The sequence below is a fragment of the Pseudonaja textilis genome, chromosome 1, assembly GCF_049901715.1.
Source record: "Pseudonaja textilis isolate UNSWEBS1 chromosome 1, rPseTex1.2, whole genome shotgun sequence".
Lineage (NCBI taxonomy): Eukaryota > Metazoa > Chordata > Lepidosauria > Squamata > Elapidae > Pseudonaja > Pseudonaja textilis.
This window is the reverse complement of record NC_141990.1, coordinates 40,335,114-40,358,008: the sequence shown is the minus strand read 5'-3', so window position 1 is coordinate 40,358,008 and position 22,895 is coordinate 40,335,114. Positions and strand designations below refer to the sequence as shown.

Below are 22,895 nucleotides of genomic sequence, written 5' to 3'. Positions count from 1 at the left end.
GTAACCTTCTCAGTGATGTTTCAGGGTCCAGGCCAACATCACACTTCGGCAGATGTTCTGCACTAAAATTAAGTTTTTGCAGCTTTGCACCCATTAATTGCAAAACTGATTGAGATGTTCTGATGAATAGATCAATATAACACTCAGCAGCACATGTCCTACAGGTTTCCTGACTCTGTAGTAGTGAAAATAGATAAATAAATTAATCAAAGTCCTCATTAAATAGCAAAGGTTTACAGTCTTCCCTAGGGATTATCAAATTTAAACCAAGAGATGAGAGAAAAGTGTAATACAGGGATTTTTTAAAATAGATTTTCTGGATAAGAAATTAGTACCGAACCGAATGCAATTTCTGAGTACTTCTGGAAATCTGAACATGCCACATAATCCATGGAATCCATTGTTTTACCTTTTCAAATAAATTATTGTCCCCAAAATAGCACAATACAGACCTGCAGTTTAACAAGCTGTATGCCTGCAAAAGTCATAAATTATGTCCAACGACCAGGTATGCTGCACTGTGTACCAAAACAGGAACTCATTATACAATGATCAGTCTGTCTGAGTCCAACTCACTTCATAGGATTATTGTTGTAGGGAAAATAGAAAGCAGGAGTATTAGGCATATTCACTGATTTGAGTTCATCTATCTAGAGAGGGAGGGAGAGATTACAATTCCCAAGGCCCCTGGAAGAAATCCATGAAACCCAGTTTAAAACCTTATAGACAGATTTTCATATAAAAGCTCTGAACTAGACGATCTATTGTTTAGGCTTAATTACTTGCACAGATATTGGCACATTGGCTCTGTACTTACTCCTTGACTTACCACCAGAATTGGGACCAGAATTCCCATTGTTAAGTAAGATGGTTGAGTCACACCCAATTTTATGACCATTTTTATTATGGTTTTTAAGCAAATCACTATGGTTCATTAAATGAATCACTATGGTTATTAAATGAGTTGTTAAATAAATCTGGATTCCTCCCCACCCCCCTTGACTTGGCTTGTTGAAAGACTGCTGGGAAGATCATAAATGGTGATTACATGACCTTGGGACATAAATACATCCTGGCTGCCAAGTGTCCGGATTTTGATCACATGACCATGCTACGATCATAAATGCGAAGACCAATTGTAAGTCACTTTTTTTCTGTGTTGTTGGAACTTCAAACTGCCACTGAGAGGTTGTAAGTCAAGGACTACCTGTAAGAAATAGCAGAAAAAGCCTTCTCTGTAGATTTTTTCAGGAGATTGGAGTAGGCCATACTGTATGTTTTCGGCCTACCTGCACTGAGATCCCTGCAATAGCTTTGTGAAATGGGTGGTCTAATGTAAATCGCTAGTATTACAAAACTAGTAACTAGGCAATATCAAAGTGGCAAATAGTAATAGAAAGCTATGGACAGCAGCATAGTTCTTTTGCAAATGGATTTCCAGAAATATGTACTATTCCCCAAAATGATCACAATGACTGGCTATCCCTAAATGCATACAGGAGAAAAAAATATATTGTATGTATTTTCAGGGGTATCCATTATGGAAGAAATTCCTCTTTTATGATATTTTCTATAAGACTTACCGTTTCTTAAGTGCTTTCCTTTGCCAGTGACAGATATATACAACTGTTTGCATTTGTCTACAAAAGTAAATTATGTAGATGGAATTAAAATATTAAGTGTAACACATTATAATGTGTATGAAGTGTAGTAGGAGGATGATAATAAAGCAGCTCCTTTGTTTCTCTGTCATCCTTTAATATCCTCAGAGTCCAGAGAGCAATTTAGAGCTATGTCTAACTTACTCAACAGCCCAGCTTTTTCATACCACTAACAGCTTTTCAGAGTGTCAGTGTGTGCCTACCTTAATATGGTCTATTATTCTTGAACACATACATAATAATATTATAAACTGCTACTATAAATCACTTCCCCACTCACTCATGCATTCAGAGGCTTGCCTCCTTGTTGTTTTTCCCCTCATCCAGGAAAATGCTTGAAAAAGGTGTGAGAGTGGGAAATATTGACAACTGTTCTTTCCCATTTAATGATTCAAGAACCAATCATTTCAATCCTCTGTCTTCCTATGGAGGGCAGATGGAATGCCAGCTAAATAGACAGTTCTTCTGTGGTTTGATTGCCAACTAGAATGGAATTTATAACCAGAAAAGTAAAAAAGGGAAAAATTGGCATAGCAAAATGTCCTTTTGAAGATACAATTCCAGCAAAAGCATGAAATAGACTCAGTCCTGGTTTTTGTCTTGATCAATTCAAGATAATAGTAACTTTGTTCTTAGGTTATCACCACTGGGTTTGTTTACATACTTCTATCTGATGCTAAAGGGTTCTGAATGCTTCTGCCTTTTCTTTGCATGATCTACTCATTCATGTAAGTAAATTCACTTGAATAGCAGTTATGTAGTTATGTTTCTATGATTAAATACATCAAGCTCATTCAGGGGGCCCATTATGATAGTTTCTTGATAATCATTTCATATAAAATTCTGTACTATTGAAACTACGTGCTACAATAAATGCAAAAATTCAACAGGATCACTTGCCCTGAAGTCATGCTCATAATTGGTTAGGTAGCATCAGACACCTGCTGAGACCCAATTTCTTAAGAACTTCTATCAAATCCTTGAACCATATGTTTTCTTCTTTCTGATCATTGAAAGATAAGTAGATTGTTTACTGCCTTTGAGCAGATGTAGATAATATTCAGAGGAAGCAATAAATAAATGCTTAAGAAGTAAGCCTTGGGATTCTTGAAAATCTGAACGTGGCAATGACTGATATTTTGTTCTGCATTTTCTGAAGCTTTGCCACAAGCTATAAGTTGCCAATCCTTAGCAAGGTAATATATCAGGAATAATCAGCATCATTGTCAATATTAGTAATGTCAGCATTGTTCTCAATACTGAGATATTTTGTCTTCTCCAGCATTTTTTTGTCATACCCCTGGGAAAGGGGGGGAAATGGTTGATTTTTTTTTTCAGGTTTGCATGGATGCTTTCCTTAATACTTTGCACATGATCCCATATGACACAGCCTATTCCCAGAACACATTCATCAGGCTTTCCTGAACACTAGTTTCTCCCCTGAGCCTCTGCACCATCTAATAATGCTTCCAGGCCGAGACTTCTATGCCTCACCTGCTCCAGGGATTTCTGCTGCAGCCATATGGCATATGCAGCAGCAAACATCATCAAGCACTGGCTATGGTCAGGAAGGAAAACAGTCAGCATGAAATCAGATCATCTGTTTTCCTGTCCCACGGGAGAAGGAACAAAGGCTTGTTGGGAAGATTTCCTTGTGTTCACATTGGTCTGAGATGTGGCACTGGTTTAGGGTGAAAGAATCTTAGCTCCCCAAAACATAGGAGGGTCTTGGGTACCTCTATTCCACATCACCATATATCATAATGTAAAAGAAGCATATGTGAAACCCTCCAAAACATGTCCATTTTAAAATTGACAAGGGTTGTGGCAGGCTGAAGGAAAGCTGTCAGCTTCTGTCAATCTAGACAGTATCTTCTGTATTCCTTCTGAGGTTATAACCCAGAGAAATTCCTTTCATATAACCAGAGAAGAAGGACATAAAGTTTCTCCTCCCCCACTTTTTTCCCCAAGACTCTTATTCACTCCCATTGCCTGAAGGTTATAGGGTAGAGTTCCAGATGGGATATAGGAAAAGTGGGCAAAGGCGAGAATAGAATAAAATAGAATAGAATAAATAAGCGGCCTAGCCAATAACTGCATCTCAGAATGTGAATGTATACGTGGTTGCTATTCTAGATTGCAAGTAGTACCCTCTATGTGGTTGACATCCTATATGGCAGTTGAGCTGCAGTGTTTCTGCTTAGTAACTCACAAAGAGCAGAACCAGAATTCCAAGAATGTTTGTTTCCAATTTCCCCAAATAGCATTATATATATATATATATATATATATATATATATATATATATATATATATATATATTTTAAAACTCCTTGAGAAACTACAGTCTTCCAATCAGAATTTGAATACAATCCAAGTGTAAAGGAATGAAGTAGGTCAAGGAAAGGGAAGACCTCCTTCTCCAGGGCTAGTAGATCATTTGCCTGCTGCTTTCAGATTGCACTCTTTGGGTGTATGAAGAAAAAGGAAAAACTCCAGTGTCGCCCAATGTTATTTAAACAGATTTCATTTAAAATCTGTGCTAGAAGTAGCTTTTTCTCAGATACCACTTAAGGGATAAAGCCATTCTACCATAGGTAAAGGATCTGGGTAAATCTGTGCATTGTATATTCATACACTGTGAAAATTATAGGGCCTATTTTAATATTGAGCAGAAGTTATTGGAAAGGCTTTTTTTTAATAAATAAATTTTATTGATTTTACAATTAAAACAAACCAACAACCCATACACAAATGGAAAAAAGGGAGAAAGAAATAGAAAGAAAAAATAGAAAACAATTAAAAACATTCTCATCTTCAACAGTTTGTAAGACCTCTTTTTTTTATCCTTAATTTATGCCATATACACACACCTAATCCTTACATATATCTGTGTATCACTACTATGGATTTATCCTATCCTCTTTTGCCTTATAGTGTAAAGTCTATCTTTGGTCTATCCATTTGTACCAGCAGTTCCAGCTGTTGTAGTATATTGAGGTGTCTTTATTGTTTAATGCCAAAGTTAATTTGTCCATTTGTGCACAACTTGAAATTTTTTGAATGATCATCTCCTCTGATGGAACATGAGGCTGCTTCCAACATTGGGCAAAAGCTAATCTGGCCGCTGTCAAAATGTGTATTATTGTGTATTTCGCTTTTTTTGATATTTGTTTATCAAAGATCCCTAACAAAAAGCACTCTGGTTTGTATTCGATCTGTTCTCTTGTCATTTCTTCCAGCCAGTTTCTAATTTTCTGTCAATATTTTTGAGCTTCTGTACAGGACCACCACATATGGAAAAAAGTTCCCTCTTTTTTTTTTTTTTTGCATTTCCAGCAATTCGGACTCATATTGGGGTGCATCTTCACTAATCTCGAAGGAGGAAGGTGCCATCTATAAAACACTGGCACTTCCAAATTGGGAGATGTATTATATTGCTGCCTCTTTAGTATGATTGAAGGAATGGGTGGATTTAACTAACAAGAGAATATTATTTTTAGAAGGCCATGATTTGCAGAGAGGGTGGCATGCTTTTTTATGGGAAGTAGGGAAAACCAGCCAGAAATATTTCCACAGACACCTAATCAGAGACTCATTATTAACTAATTGGAAGAAAATACAGAAAAAACATTATTTAAAAGTACCAATTTGGATTTCAACAATGGAGGCAATGATTCACCCAAATAATCTGGATATTACTAAAATGATTAAATATAAGGACCTATTGGATACACAAGGAAATTTGAAATGGCGGCAAGAACTTAAAGAGCGAGGACTAAAAATTGATCAGTGGGCATACCTTCAAATTCAAAGTAGACATAAACAGGACAAGAAAGAATTTGGAATCAACAATAAACTCCAGCAAAATTTTATTAGGATCAGGCAAAAAAAGTATAACAAAATTTTATAATTATTTATTAGAAGTAGAATTAGAAGAAGAAATTGTAAAAGGGAACATGATAGCCTGGAGTAGGAATGTAGGACGTAGCATCACCCTAACAGAATGGGAAAAGGTCTGGGGTAGAAATAATAAGATTACAAAATCGGTAGCATATAAAGAAAATGCCTATAAAATGGAAAGGCTTAGACTTTATCACTTTTGGTTGCAGGTACACAGTTCTTGTTCGTGTAAACTTTCCTCATGGTAATGGAGACGGGGGCAGTGAGTATTTATACAAAGTCATTGGAAAGCATGTGGTATAGTGGTTTAAGGCTTGAACATTATTGTAGAATCTCAGGTCGCCTAGTATTTTGGGCCAGTCTCTCCTATCTTATTCTAATCTATCTTGCAGAATTATGCTGGGAATACCAGAAATTTAGTTATACCCTGCATAATTAAACTTTGGCATTTGCTACCATGAGATGTGGTGCTGGTTAACAGCTTGTCTGTGTTCACAAAAAAGGATTGGAACAGTTCATGGAAGTCATGGAGATTAATGGCTATTAGCCGTGGTAACAGTGTGACTGCGTCTGAAGACTTTATGTTAGCAGACTAGTGGGATTCTTCCTACAGTTTGCAGACCACTGTGCGAACGAGCCATAGATTAGATGGGCCTTATTCAGCAAGGCCCTACATGTTCTTAGAAAGAAAGCCTTATATATGCCACTTGAGCTCCCAAATGAAATAGAGGTAACAACAACAACAACAACAATAATAATAATAATAACTGGAGAAGATAACAAAATACAAAGACCTACAAATAGAAATAGAATGACTATGGCAAAGGCAAGCAAGGGTAGTACCAATTGTAATAGGCACCAAAATAACTGGAGCACCACTTGAACACCATAGGTATTGACAAATTTGCCATCAGTCAATTGCAGAAGGGAGGTTTACTTGGAACAGCTTCCATCCTGTGGCAATATTTGTAACACCATCAAACATCCAGGTTTGCCTATCCCAGGTACTTGGTAAGGACTTGATAGGTAGACAAAAATGCCAAACCCAGTCTGAACATTTGGCAGACCGTGTGATTAATAATAATAATAATAATAATAATAATAATAATAATAATAATAATAATAATAATATAGTTGTGACACAAATTCCAGTGGGCCATCTGAATACAAACAAGGTCACAACACAGTCACTCAGATGGTCCACTGGAATTTGTGTCACAACTACCATCTGCCTGTAGCAAAGAACTGGTGGGATCATAAACCTGAGAAAGTGGTCGAAAATGAGCATGCAAAACTACTGTGGGACTTCCGAATACAGACTGATAAAGTTTTGGAATACAACACCCTGGATATCACGATTGTGGAGAAGAAAAAAGTGTGGATCGTTGACATTGCCATATCTGGTGAAAGCAGAATCAACGAGAAACAACTTGAAAAAATCACCAGATATCAGGACTTGAGAATCGAACACTGAAGAGACTCTGGCATAAACCAGTACAGGTGGTTCCAGTGGTACTCGGCACACTGGGTGCTGTGCCTAAAGACCAGGACAAGCACTTAAAAAAAACAATTGGCACTGACAAGATCACCATTGATCAGCTGCAGAAGGCCACCTTACTGGGATCTGCTCGCATAATCCATCAATACATCACACAATCCTAAACGCTTGGAAAGTGTTCTACTAGTGATTTGTGATACGAAACCCAGCATAGTTATTTCATTTGCTGTGTACACTGTTGTTTTTTGTGTATTATAGTAGTAGTAGTAATAGTAGTAGTAGTAGTAATTGAGGGCTGAAGCGTACATTTTATTGATATTGCTATACCAGGAGATGCCAGAGTCGAAGAAAAAGAACTGGAAAAAAAATCACAAAATATCACGACCTCGCCATCAAAACTACACAGTTATGCATGAAACATGTAACAGTGACACCTATTGTCACAGGGCACTTGGTACCATGTCCAAGAATTTTACAAAACACATCAAGAAATTGCAGCTTTCTGCAATAACCCCAGTGGAACTGCAAAAAACTGCGCTATTCGGAACATCATATATTTTAAGAAGATGCTTGGTTGATATCTAGGACGCTGGTAGCAACCCGTATCAGCTATTAAAACCAGTCATCGGTATTTCTGATGCATTTTAAAATGTTCAGTTGACTGAGTTTCATGATTAATGAATAAAAGAGCTAATAATGATAAACAAACAGGTACTGGGGCCAGAATGTTGATAGAGATGTAATGGGGCAGGGTAGCTGGTGGATGAATATGAGTTTTATCAAAGTCTTGGTGTTTATTGCATCTTGGCTGGAGAATCCTGGGAAATGAATTCCATACATCTTAAACTTGCCAAAATTTGAAATTTTACCACCTACTAAGATTACTGCCAGCTGGTGCTCCATTCAAAATCCAAGAAAGAAATACTTAGACTCCTTTAATCAGAGAAAAGATATCTTTTACTGGAAGTCAAGTGGTAGCAACAAAAGAATTCTGAATCTGAGAAAATTGGCGCGTAAATCACATATACAAAGTAATGGCAACTTTCCCACCCTCAATAGTTCAATTGGTTCATCCAATTAAAAGTTGTGTATATCATCATGTGGGCATCTCCAGGTGGTGATGAGGCTTCTGTCCATTGACCCTGACATAGTTTGATAAAGAGTTGCAGCTGCACATAGCATAGAATAGAAACCTAAGCAAGAATGTATCCCTCCCCAGTTTATACAGTTCTGGTTTGTAACACCTCCAGCTCGCTTCCCACAACCATTCCCCCCTCCTCCCCCTGTTACTTATGACAGCCAAAAGATGCAAAGCAAAGGGAGGAAATCTTGAAGGCTGACAGATTACTATTTTAGACATCTAAAGAATGACTATAGATGAATGATAGAGAATAGTCTTTGCAGACAGATCTCTCAGATTCGGTTTTTGAAACTTCAGGTAGAAGAATTAAATAAAGTGATACGATGGGGAGGTGGATGATGGAAAATATTTCTGGGATTTTGTAGAACCACCCATGTTTAGCGCAGTGAGTACTAAACTAAATGAATGAATATTCTTTCCTGGAATTAAGGCAAATTGCTTTAATCTGTACATGGCCTTAAATTGCCTGCCCTTAATTGAACTGCTTGTCTTTTGAAAATATAACCCCATATTTTGTACATCCTGTATTATGCCAAAAGGATTGAATAAAATTGCTCCATTATGTTAGACATTAATGCTATTTACATAAAACAATCACATATTCTGTGAATGTTTAACTGAATTATAGTAGCCTTTGCCTTCACAGCATGAGCTGTTCATTTTAGCTGTACCCAGAGGACTATGAGTATATACATGCTCTGTTCTATTTTTGAACACTTCTTAATTTTCTACACACAACAAATGACACTTAAGGATGTAATTCTGTTTTACTATACAGTGACTGAGATGCTGCAAATTGTAATTCTGTATGTGACATTTGATCAGTGATGGTATTTGGCCATTAGTGGTCACTGATCCAGATCTTTGCTTGTTATTGCAGTTTTGGAAAGATTGATATGTATGTGCTATGACATTCATCGTTTGCAATTTTGTAGATAACTGTACACAGGTATTGTCTTAATTCCTTGTTGTAAACCACCAACAAATTCAGCGCATCACAGACAGGGAAAATACACACCTATATGCTCTATTGTAAATAGATAAATAAATTTATGCTATAGCTCTCTAACATCACGATGCTTTAGACTGTTTTGTATTCACCTAAACAAGGTATCTGCAATATTTATAAGGAAATTTAAATTCTCTGTCTTAGTTATGAAATTACATTTCCCCACTCTCATTCTTTTTCTTTTAACTGTGTAATAGAAAATACCATAAAGCCATTTATAATACAGTAATACCTCATGATTCATTCAAGGTTATAATTTATGAAACATTTCAGGTTAGAGAAGGTTAAGTCTGCTCCTGGAGTTTGGAGAAATAGACCTGGAGGCTAATACATTCTTGCTTGTATCTTTCTGCATTTTCTAATACTAGCTACAGTAGAAAGGGTGGTCCTAAGGATCTGTCAGACTGTAAATTATTTGGCAGTTGTTATTAATTATATATGAAAGAAAGTTGCAAGAAAATAAGTTCCTTCACCTCATGTGGTTAGCTTTATTTTGCCCAGGTGACATAATGAATAACTACAGAATCTAAATCATCAGGAGTAGCCATTTCTGTACAGTGTAACATTAGGAGGCTATGAGTGTTCTGTGTGTGTGTGAGAGAGAGAGAGAGAGAGAGAGAGACAGACAGACAGACAGACAGACAGACAAAGACACTCATCTAACATCCTAGTGTTTGATGGTGCAGAGATAAACAGTGTGGTAATAAGTCTCCCTCTAGTTTGTCACAACTTTGTCATCGATGATGGTTTCAGCACTGGTGATGCTGAAAAGATTGGCACACTGAAATTCAAAGTAGCTCCAGCATCCTATACATTTAAGCCCCACAACAGACAGAGAATACTCTGGACTGGAGAACTAGTAGCTACACCAATAAGCAGGAGGCAGTACCATTTTCTATTAAATCTGTCTTTAGTAGTTGGCCACACCTCATTTTGTGAGAATAACCACATATTGTCAAAAATCCAAATACTGTATATCTCCAGCATAAAATAGTAACATGATCTTGGACTTCTCTAATCAATGGTAACTCTATAAGTTCACAGGCAAACACCTTTCATTTGCTATCTGATCTTTGGAAATGCCAGAAATTAAGCATGAGATCTTGCTTTATCTACAACAGCAGTCCCCAACCTTTCTGGTTCCATAGACCGACGGCGGCGGGGGGAGATGATTTCATGTGTGCATCTGCTGCTTGTGCAAATAGAGCTTTGCTCACTCACCTGCCACTTGTGTGGCCCAGTTTCCAAAGGACCACAGACTGGTACAATCCACAGACTGCGGGTTGGGGACCCCTGATCTAGAAGCAATCTAATGGATTTTTCTCATATATCACACAAATTGATTGATATGATTTGTACCATTTTAGCCTTGATTGGGCATGAAGCCGGCTGGGTGACTAGGACCAGTCGCTTTCACTCAGTCCTAGGAAGGAGACAATGTCAAACCACTTCTGAAAAACCTTCCCAAGAAACCAGTAGTGCTGATTATATTTCTATGGTTGTCTACCAGCCAGCTTTCTTGGGAAGAAATTCATTTCCCAAAACTAAGGTATCTTGTAGAAACCTGCTGGCCAAACTGAATGAGTACAGCTTATCCATGATTTAAAACAACAACAACACATAACTTATAAAATGTGATCTGCAGAGAAGACCATTATTTGGGCCTTTGTTAAAGTATGTAATATGGGTGCATTATGGTAAATCATGCTCTTATCTTGCAAATAATGTCTGCTGGAAGTGCAGCCTTGACCTGGGAGAAAATCAAGAAAACACTGTGCTTGGTGTATTTTAAATACTGGGACAAAGCATCTGCTGCTTGCTTTTTCATTTCCATTTAGGTCTCAGTGAAAGCAGTACCGCCTGCAAAGTGTTCCATGCAGCCTGCTGTTATGCTTTGAGGAAATTTGAAAGAAAGAATAAAAGAAAGAAAATATATCCAATTTATTTTTCTCTTCTACCTCTTGCCCAACTTGCCCTTAAGTTTCTACTCTTGAGTTTATCTGAGGGCCCCCTACACAGACATCAGGGCCTCCCGTTTTCTGAAAAGATGTTTAAGGGCCTGCCTTTTATACCAGTAAATGTTTGATCATATTTTAAGGTGAAAGATATTAACAGCCAGTCTGTTAACTTGGTGAAAGACAGCGGGAATGTCAGGTTTTCGTTCATAGTATTTGTGCTATAGATAGAAAGTTTTCTTAGATTTTCAGAATAAGCAGTGGGGGAAAATCAGGGTCTCACTAGGTCTAAACCTGTTAGTAAAACATTTAACTTCCTTCTTTCCTCTTGCTTTTTTTTACATTTTTTTTGTTCAGCCTTTAGATCTTCTGATACTCTGATCCATAGCTTTCCGAAGAAAAGATCAAAAATAAACGTTTCTGCTGGAAACATTGCTCTGCTTTTAGGCCACACAAGTATAATTAAAAGTTATAGTGAGGGAGATGGATTTCTTCAAGTCTTGGAAAAATATTGTAAGTGATTCACATATACATGTATCCCCACATCCCAGGTTATAAGAACCTGAACCAGTGTTAAGAGTCAATATGGAGATATCCCAAGACCCAGATTAAATACTGTAGCTGTTGCCAAACCCTGAAGCCTCTGATGCTCTGACCTCTGTGAGAAAATAAAGATAATCAGGACAATGAAAAAGAGTACTTTAGTAGCCTGTATCATTCTTGCCCTCTTTTTCTGGCCATATGATTGGGTCCAAAAGAAGACAGCAAAACAATGAAAACAAGTTTGATATAGCCCTCTTATCCAGTGGTGGAATTCAAAATTTTTACTACCGGTTCTGTGGGCATGGCTTGGTGGGACTGGCAGGGGAAGGAGACTGTAAAATCTCCAGTCAGAGGTGGTATTTGCCAGATCTCTGAACTACTCAAAATTTCCGCTAGTGGTTCTCCAGAACTGGTCAGGACCTGCTGAGTACCACCTCTGGATCTTATCCAAAGGCTTTCCAGAATTTGAGTTGATACTGATAGGAAAATCAGTGGATTATAACACTCTTCACAATTTAAAGAGATGGTAATCACCATCTTTTTTATTTGTAGGAACACATCTATGGCATATTATATAAGGATTAAACAAAAAGTAATGTCTCTAATGTTATAATTTGCCAACTGTTGGCAGTATTGATATGCTAGAAGGTCTTATATCTTCTTTAGCCTTTGTCCTACTTTTTCGGTGAGAAGCTCTTATCAGAAAAAGTCGTGATGCTATTGTCATTGCAATGGAAGCTTGCTGTGAATACTCATCAATGCCCTTTAAGCAATGTTTCATGATTGAATTTTTGACTGAAAAAGTTCCTGGAAGTGAAATTTACCATTAAATTGATATTTTTATGGCGATGATGGTGAATATGTGTTTTTATAGTCAGTGAAGAAGTTGATGTAAACACTATGTTCTTTGCTTAATCAAAAAATGTAAACATGTTGAACTGTATGATTAAAAACAAAGTGTCCTATCCGTGATGGCAATTGACAAGTTTTACATATGAAAGATAGATGCACTCATTAAGGACAATCAGCAGATCCCTCAAAAGGACATTACTGTCAAGCTTGGAATTTCACAGGAACATGCATATCACATTGTTGACATTCTTCAATATTAGAAAGTTTGTGCATGACAGGTTCCATACAAGCTGAAAGCAGAGATGGAATTCAAGAATTGAAATTTACCAACAATAGTTATCCTGCAATGTAAGAGGAATTTTGCATGGCATTGTGACAGCTAGGCATAGCTTTATCTATGGAGTAAAAAAACTTCAAAAGCCCGGTTTCACAAAAGTCTTAATTTGACTTTTCCTGGTAAATTCGGGGGAGGATGCAAATGATGTTATTGACATGGATTTCCTTGAACCTGGCTCCACTATGAAGTCATAGCATTACACTGGAGCATTCAAGCGTTGAAACAATGATTCACCAGAGTTCAGAAGGACAAAAAGGAACATTTGCCACAAGCTATATCTCACATCTCACAAGCTACCCAGAGGCAGTTGTGGAGTTGGATCTCACCATCTTACCCAATGCAATAAACAGTCCAGACTTGTTGCCATATGACTTTCACTTTTTTTCAAAATTTAAGGAATAATTTCATGGGCATTGATTTGATTCAGTGGAAGACTTGGTTGAAAAGACAAGGCTTTTTTAAATGAAAGTTTTACATAGCTTGTCCATCATTAGTAGAAATATGTAAGAAATGGTATTTATTATATGGAGAAGTAAATACAGACAAGGAAAGAGTTCCTTTCAAGGATTATTTTCAGTTTTCATTTATTAAAAGATCCCTCTTTAAACTAACATTAAGGACCTGGAGTCTTACTTTTCATTCAAACCTCGTATAGCCTTTGGCATTTAATTTTTCATTACATTAATAACATTTTGTTATGCCAGCTTCTCTTTAGTCCAAACTCCTCACCAATATGACATTAAATGTAATCCCCAACCTTCCAAGGTAAAGATAATGTTTCATTTTTCCCAAGGTAACTAGATCAGGTGCTTGAGAAAGTGTTATAGGATGTTCCAATATATTTACATGTTTATAATATAAAAGACAAATATAATTATATTCATGGTATAGGATGTCATCTCATATTTCACTCTTGACGGACTGTTCCCAGAAAGGTTCAAATAGCCTTTCAGGTATATTTAGGATTAATATTTCTTGCTTTAAAAGATCTTCCTCAAAGACTCTGCATTAATTACTGTTTGAGGAACAGTAGGAGGAAAGATGTTGAGCCTTTCTTTTGGAGTCAGTGGTGCCAAAAATCTAAAAAGCCTTTCCTTAGATAAAGACATTCCACTACTTCACTGCCGCTTCTCCCCAAGCATCCGAAAGCTGTTTCAGAAAGCTCTCTGTAAATGGATGACATTCTCTCATACGGCTTTGTTGACTTTTTATTTCCATTGGTTGCCATGCAGTTAATACTGATTAATGAATAGTTTTAAGCTCTTTGATTTGAAATGCTGTATTCAGTTTCAGTAGCTTACCACGCCTTTGAAATAGCACTGAAATGCTCAATTAAATAAGAAGCGATAAATATTATCAAAGTGGTGCAAATGATCATTTTTAGAGAGGAACAAGATAAAACAGCTTTGGCCTGGGGCTCAAATGGAACAGTGGTGGGATTCAAAAAAATTTACTACCAGTTTTCTGGGCGTGGCTTGGTGGGTGTGGCAGGAGAAGGATACTGCAAAATCCCCATTCCCTCCCCACCCCACTAACCTGCTTTCCAGCTCCGTTTTCCTGTGCAGGGCAACAAAAGAAGACCCAGCCAATCAGCTAGGACTCAGGAGGTGGAGAATAGATGGGGGCAGGGCCAGTCAGAGGTGGTATTTGCCGGTTATCTGAACTATTCAAAATTTCCGCCACTGGTTCTCCAGAACTGATCAGAACCTGCTGAATACCACCTCTGAAATGGAAGAGAGGGAGCTGCTGGATTGATGGCAGATTCCACTTCCCCACTTCTTGCTCTCTGCTCTCCACCATTCCATCTTTTAGGTTATCATATTGATGCATTATTCTCATTGTGTTCCTTTGTCATTGTTTGTTTATTATTCTGTTATTTTACTTCTGTGCTGTTTACACTCCTCTCATTTTCTTCCTTTTAATTATTATAAGCCGTCTAGGGTAGCCCCATGGTGAGATAGGCAGCAAATGACAAATAAATATAAATAAATAAATAAAACATCCAGGCATTCATTAGCATGTAGATCCATTGTATCATTTGGTAGAATAGTAGCTCAATAAGGCGTGCAGGAAAATAGATTGCAAATTAAATATACAAAACTCTGAGTTTTCCAGAGCATTTGATAAGATCAAACAAAATGAGAAGGAAACTTTTCTGATGTTGAAGCCTTCAAGCCTTCATTTAATTAAAACTAGGGCAGCCATTTGTTATATCACTGAAAAGTAGACAATATGGAACTTGGGGTCAACTGTGGCAACGTTGCCAGGACAACTCCATGTGTTCAGGGCCGGTTCTTGACTTTTTTGGTATCTTCAGCTTAGTCATATTCTGGCACTCCGTAAACTTTGGCTCATCTTCCAATTTTGTTTGGAATTTCAAAAAGACAGTCTTGTTTCTTTTATTTTCTTTGCGTCTTTGAAGTGTATGCTTATGATTTTCAGCTCTGGACAATGTTTTTTTCCCTCAGATATTTTCAACTCATTTACAATGAATCACAGAAATTTTAATTACATCAGCACCCATTGCTGTCATATGGCAGCAATGCTGCAAAATTATATTTAACCGTCAAGCGGGTATTTTGGCATACAGAGTGTGCTGTTTTCACTTTTCCAAGTATAACTTTGAAAAATAAATAGTCCCACAATCCGGTCACTTAGGATCTTCCTGTCAGACCTTTATCTTGCTTCAGTAATATTATCAGCTTCTTGAAGTCCATAGATGTAAACACAATTTCTTTTTCATGGCTTGTAATGTCTGGTTAGTGATTGTTGACTACCACTCAAGTGACTTTGTGGTTGTTTTTGAAAAGCAAAATTCTAAAGCAACAAGCAAAGATTATCAGATTTTATATGTATATTGAGTATCTTGAAAGTCATTTCAATTTTAGTGCCCCCTAAAATTTGGCACACTGCCTAGGTTGCTGAGGCCTTGAACCAGCCCTGCATGTGATTAAGAAGTAGAACAAAAACATTATCTGGATTTTATAAAAAAAAAATTCATACAGAGACCTAATTTGTTTATGACATTTCTGGTCACTTGATTTAGGAAGTTTTAAAGGGAAATAAACAGAGGATGGTGTTATCTTCATATTTAAACAGACACTTCAAGTTTAGAGGCCATACATCTCTCCACTGCTGTGGGCAGCAGTGGAAAAGGGTTGTCCTTATCATGGGATGTTTCTGAGGTCAGAATGCTGAGTTAGATGGGCCTTTTTGTCTCATCCGCCCAGCAGGGTTCTTATGCTTTTACCAACAACGGGAAATTCTTTCCTACCCTGAGATATAATTGAGTGAAAAGAGGTGGAAAGGGGAACAAATCTTAAAAGCCCCAGGGTATTCAAAAACCCCATGACTGATTTTTATTTCTATATTGATTTGAGGAAAATACTTCATTTATCAAAACAAAGGGGAATAACAGTTTTACTTTAACTTGAAATGGCAATAAGGTGGTGCGGTTATTTGTGACACACACTTACACACACATTCACACATTTCTAATGTTCCCTCAGTCTCTGCTGATTTTATGAAATTATTCATGCACCTTAACAAGAAGTGTTTCTATGGCAACTGAGAAACTGAACTTTCATTAGGAAACCTACTAAAGAGAAAGAGAGAGAGAGAGAGAGAGAGAGAAAGCCCAGCTAAAAATATAAATTGCCTTCTGCAGGAGGATGCATGAATTTTCTTGTCGCTCCCTCCTCTCCCTCTCCTCCCCCCCCACCTTTCTATTCTGCATGTGGGCAGATCCCAGCTGGACTATACACGGCAATAACATGGAGGCATTGTTTACCACTTGCCAGACTCCGTAGGGAGATATAAAATTCTGCCAGAGCTTCGCAGTTCTCAAGGGGAGGTTTCTTCAGGGAAACAGAGCGTTCAGTGCTGAGTGTCATACTAGCTTTCCAGAGTCAAAAATACATAGCTTTTTTTTTTTTTTTTGAAGTGGGGAGTTGTCCTGAGACTGTGATTCTTCATCTAATCCAGACAGATCTGAGGCTGTTGCTTTTTGGTATAAATGTCCCCTCCCATGTCAGCCCTCCCCCTGAAGAAGCATTGGGTGAGATGAAGGAAGTACCAATGTAATGCTGCCTGGCTCCTTATCCGTAGCACAGCGGCTGGCACCCGTCTCCCACCCCATTTCCAAATCTCAGAGCAGCTGGATCTATGGGCTTGGGCATGCTCACTCCCACTTCAGGGGAATGTGACTGGCTTGGGACCAACATTCATAAAGACATGCCTCCCGAACTTTCTGTGTTTTGAAATCGACTATTGAGCCCTTCTTCCTCATTTTTCTTTAACAAAAGTAAAATATGGAATTTAAAAAAAGTGTTTGGATGGGGGTAGAACAATAGAATTCTTTATTGGCCTTCATCCCTCCATAAAAAAGTGCAGGTAGTCCTCAACTTACAACTTACGACCACAATGCACACCAAAGTGCCTACCGTCCCTGTCCTATTGTTTCTTTGATTTGTCTTATATATACTCATTTCTTGTATTCATAACTATGTTTATCCTCATAGCTATTCTCTTGTAAGCGATTGACAAATCAAATAAATAAATAAATAAAACAATTGAGCCCAACATTTCTGTTGCTAAGTGAGAGAGTGAAGTGAGTTTTGCCACATTTTGTGACTTTTCTTTCTACCGTTAAGTGAATACCGCAGTTGTTAAGTTAGTTACCCAGCTGTTAAGTGAATCTGGCTTCCCCATTGATTTTGCTTGTCAGAAGGTCGCAAAAGATGATCACATGATCTAGGGACACCGCAACTGTCATGAGTCAGTTGTCAAACATCTGATCACGTGAGCTTAGGGATGCTGTAGTGGCCGTAATTGCAAAAATGATCATAAGTTACTTTTTAAAATGTCGTTGTAACTTTAAACGGCCACAAAACAAACTGTTGTAAATCGAATATTACCTGTAGACGATCAGTTTTAATCCATTTTTTGTTTTCCTAGGGACCTTGGGGAAGACCCAAATCTTTTGTTTTTTATCTGGTCCTTCATTTTATTTTATGAGCCTCGGTGGCGCAGTGGTTGGACTGCAGTACTGCAGGCTACTTCTGCTGACTGCTGGCTGCCTGCCTGCTATTTGGCAGTTCTCACCAGGCTCAAGGTTGACTCAGCCTTCCATCCTTCTGAGGTGGGTAAAATGAGGACTCAGATTGTTGGGGCAATATACTGATTCTGTAAACCATCTAGAGAGGGCTATAAAGCGGTATATAACTCTAAGTGCTATTGCTATTGTTAACAAGACCATCCCTGACTCACTGAGTAATTGTTTCACATATGTTTCCTGCCCATTAAACTGCAGAACAGAATGAGCAGAGACTGACAAAAAAACAATGGGTGCAGGAGCAACTTCCAACTTCTTGTGAGTTTCCCCCATTGAGTTTCCTTGTAGATAACTGGCAGGGAATATTGAAATGATTATCATGTAACCACAACTATCTACGGTAGCTTGGTAGCTGCAACTTTATCAATTTCAATTCCAGAGGAGTATAAAGTCCAGGCTTTTGACACCTTCTTTAAGTGATGCATTGTTTTGCCCAATTGAAGATGACAGACAAACATACAAGTAGTGTACAAGTGGTTCTCAGCCAGTCCTTGAGGACTGAAGATTTGTCCTGAAATGAATACAAACTTCAGCTCCTTTGTAGTTGCAATGATGGTTTATTCATTAGATCATCAAACAACAAATACTCTTATCTGACAAGAAAGGCTAAAAAGTTAGTGTTGAGTTGAATTTGCTCGCTTTCCTTTTATTACCATTATCATGAGATACACCCCACCACATCCAGCCCTATACTTAGTTCTAGTTCTGGCCACACCTAACCCATTATCCCTAAATGCTATTAACCCTATAACATGTCTACATCCCTATCCTATTTCAACCCTCACTAACTGATCCCCACCCGGTGCCACCTTCACTATGTTTTAACCTAAGGCATAAATTACCACCTATATGTGCCCTTTTAACATTATGCACCACATCAATACACGAAAAGAGCTATTTCCAGCCCCGCAGTAACTTCAGACTCCATCCTGCAGCCCCGCAGTTGCTTCAGGATCCAGCCAGCAGCCGACAGCTCTGCTGAGTCATTCCAAAGCAACACCATCGGCCAGCACACAAGCAGAAATACAGATCTGGCAGCAGCAGAGATAAGGTGACATTCTCCTTGGCCAGCTGACTTTCTGCGAGGCGTGTTCAGAGCTGACGGGCTCCGTAGCGAACTTGGAGCCCAACAGTAGTATGTAGTAGCATACAACACGCTTGTTATTTCCTATACAGATAGTCCTCAACTTACAACCACAATTGAACCCAAAATTTATGTTGCTAAGTGAGACATTTTGTCATGCCCCTGGTGGAGACTGATTCTGAGGGAGAGGAGGAACAGCTGACAGGGAGTGGAGGTGTGGCCGGAGACTGTGGAGGAGGCTGGGGAAGGGCAGAGGCTGGTGGAGCAGTCAGAGGAGGACCCAGGCCCATCCTCTCTCCATCCTAGGGCACACAGGGAGGAGAGGATAAGGGAGAGACGTGGTCTACTCAGGAGGAGAGGGCCTTGATCCTCTTCATAGGCTGCAGCTGTGACAACTGAATAAGAGGACGGACATGCGTACGGGCGAGCACTGGAAACAAAGTGTGGAAATATCTCTAGTTTATGGTTCCTCTCTGAGTTTGGCGTCCTTCCCAGTGTGTGTTCTGTTATCTGTGGACGTCCTCCAGCCCTTATCTTGCCCGGTTTGTGTTGCCTTTTCCCTCCTTCTTGTAAGTGCTTGTGTGGCAGTTTTTTGTCTCCAGTCAAGGATATTTGAAGCTTGGAAGCAAAGTGAAGGAATAAAAGTGGCTTCAACAGGTTTTTGTAACTGTGTTTATTTTGTATCCCCACCCTGGGTCATCACACATTTGTTAAGTGAGTTTTGCCTCATTTTACGATCTTTCTTGCCACAAGTTGTTAAGCAAATCACTGCAGCTGATAAGTTAGTAACGGGGTTTGTTAAGTGAATCTGGCTTCCCCGTTGACTTTACTTGTCAAAAGTTTGCAAAAGGGGGTCATGTGACCCTGGGACATAGCAACGGTCATAAGTATGAAGCAGTTGCTAAGCATCTGAATTTTGATCACATGATCATGGGGCAGCTACAACGGTTGTAAGTGTGAAAAATGGTCATAAGTCACTTTTTTCAGTGCGTTGTAACTTTGAATGGCCACTAAATGAACCACTGCAAGTCAAGGATGACCTATATAAATACAGTGCAATAAAATTGTTGCTCATGATTATTCTTCCAAATCTATTGGGTGAAGGGCACTGGGCAGTTACTTCAAACATCTCGATAGGCAAGCTATCCAACCACAGCAACTGGGCAGGAATCAGCATCTGGGATCTTTGGCAGTGGGCAGAACCATCACTACTGCCAGCTTGGCCTAGGGCCAGTGATGGTGAACCTTTTTGGCACTGAATGCCCAAAGCGCGCGCACGCGTACCCCAAATGCAAAGCACCCCATTGTGCATGTGCGCAGCCCCGCATGCACCCCATCCCACACACATGCGCCATATCCCCCCTGCACATGCGCAGCAGAGACCCAAAGACCAGCCGGCCGGCGGGAGGCATGGGCGCATGCGTGGTGGAGCTGAGCTGGGATGTCGGCGCGCATGCCCACAGAGAGGGTTCTGCATGCCACCTCTGGCACGCATGTCATAGGTTCACCACCACGGAGCCTAGGCTAACAGCAGCTGTAGTCCAAAATATTGGGTTACTAAAGGGAACTCTTTAGGATTCAGAATGTTTTCTTTAGTTAAAAAATAAAGATAACAAAAAAGAAGTTGTCTTTCCCTTTGTCAGCCTAAAAGAAACTTCGGTATTTTGGTATCTTTCTGTCAGTCGGTGTTGAAAAAAAACCTGGCCATGGGCTTGTGTATCAACTTTCACAAGTTTATGCCTCAGTTTCCTCATATACATTATGTGGATGTTTGTTAAAATGCATCTGGAAGAAACTGGGTTGGGGAATACTGGTTTTATTCTTCAGAGGTAGAATATATCTCCATCTCAGAGTATAACAATGCAATGCTTTTCACTGCTGTGAATGTTCCAAAAGCAAAATGTTCCATAAGCTTGGGGGATGTTCCTATAAGACACTTTTTGTCCAATGCACCATCTGTGTTCTTATGGCCCAAATCAACATCAAGTACCAGGACATGGTGAAATTACTGGAGAATTTTTCAGTATTTCTAGACATTCCATTGCTGAACTGAGGGTTCTTAAAAGTATCAAGGGAGAGTTGGGATGAAAATTTGAGGAATTGAAGCTCACTAACCAAGCAAACAATATCAGGCTACAAGCTAAAGGATACACTGCTCATGTTTAAGGAAATCATTCAGAATACACTTGGACTCAGTATTTGAGAACAAGGGCTATATATAGCTTGGTAGTACAGCTCATAGTGTCCAGGTTTAGTTGCTGGAATCGCCAAATTAGTCTGAAAAAGATTCTGGGTGAAATCCAAGAAATGAGCTACTATAATTTGCCAGCAAAACTCTGGGCAACCACAGTAATTATAGTTTCTTATTTCCCTTCACGCCCATCTAGTGGTTGTCAAGATTTTTGCAGTCTACATAAATAATGCTCTTCTGGCAGAGCCTTTGATAATATGGAATATTGGCCTGATTCAGTATCTTCTTATTCTCCTGTTTTTGTCCATCAAACGATGAAGTTTGGTTGTGGTTAACACTGAGTTACTTTTCCTTTGGCAGGGACTGGTTCTCAACAAGCTTGGGCGAAGAAATTTGGCTCAGAAGGTTCTTCAAGATGCAGTCCAGATACAGAGTACCAGCCACAAAGCCTGGAACAGCCTTGGAGAAGTCCTTCATGCTCAGGGCAAAAATGAAGCTGCTGTTGAATGCTTTCTGACTGCTTTGGACCTTGAATCCAGCAGCCCTATAATTCCATTTACAGTTATACCAAGAGAATTGTGAATGTTTAGTATTAACTCATCAAATGTGTTCTGTGGAGAAAGTTTAGGTGATCAGCAGTCAGTTTATGTGTGTGTGTGTAGGTGTGTCTGTGTGTGAATAAAGAAAAGCTTTATTCATGGTAATGCTTCTGTTTCAAGAATATCACATTTTCCTTGTACTCAAAGCTCAAGATAGCTAGCTAGTTGATGGAAAATGTTACTCTATAGCAAGGGTGTCAAACTGGCAGCCCACAGGCAGGATGCATCACGCGGAGGCCACGCCTACCCCAGCTCTGTGAAGGGGGGCAAATGTCGCAAAACGTGATGTGGCAAGTTTGACACCCTTGCTCTATAGCAACTAGACCTGTTGCAGTTTGAAATGCTGCCTAGGTACAGTGCAGACTCAGCTGCAGCTATGTTTGGGAGCCACCAGAGGCTCATATTCTTTTAATCTGCTTCTTACCTTTTACTGCAAGGAATCAATGATGGAAAAGTGAAATGTCTCTCAAGCATGGGCCTACTGGTTTTCAAGGCTACTTTACAATGTGATTATGCTAGTACTTAATGGATAATATTTGTGGTATAAGCTGCATACATCTCTATTCTTTGTGATGTTTCCATCCATTGAAAATTCAGTTCAAGAAAACAAAAACTTTTAAAATTCACTCTTGGCACAATACTTGAGCTGTGACCACTTAAGCTGATTCGCTACCAGATTCTATCTTAGTTCATACGTAGCATTAAGCTATAACATATCTGTTTGGTTGGGTTATTTTGTTTTGCTCTGGAGACTATTTTTGATCTCCCATTTGTGATGTCAGTTAGTCAGACTTCCAAGAGGCATTCTCATGGCACTCTTTTAAGACTTATAGACTTTAGGAAATATATGATTTTAAAAGGGTGAGGATGTCAGGTGAACACATTCATTCTTTGCCTTAAATTATTGTGGCATAGGATATAAAAATAAAATAAAATTGGAGAAAATAATAGGCATTTCCAGAATACCGATAGAGGAGAATATTTGTAGATCAGGATTGAACTGCGAGGT

The 22,895-nt window shown here is 38.8% G+C and overlaps 1 protein-coding gene across 1 annotated transcript in view; it reads left to right on the top strand.

The window, feature by feature from the left end:
- TTC7A (tetratricopeptide repeat domain 7A) overlaps window positions 1-21,991 on the top strand; it is a 159,727-nt gene extending 137,736 nt beyond the window's left edge. The window contains exon 20 of the mRNA XM_026695868.2: window positions 21,648-21,991. Coding sequence (XP_026551653.1) covers window positions 21,648-21,869 — 222 coding nt within the window. The 3' untranslated portion in view covers window positions 21,870-21,991. The remainder of the gene's footprint in view (window positions 1-21,647) is intronic.
- Window positions 21,992-22,895: the final 904 nt, after the last annotated feature.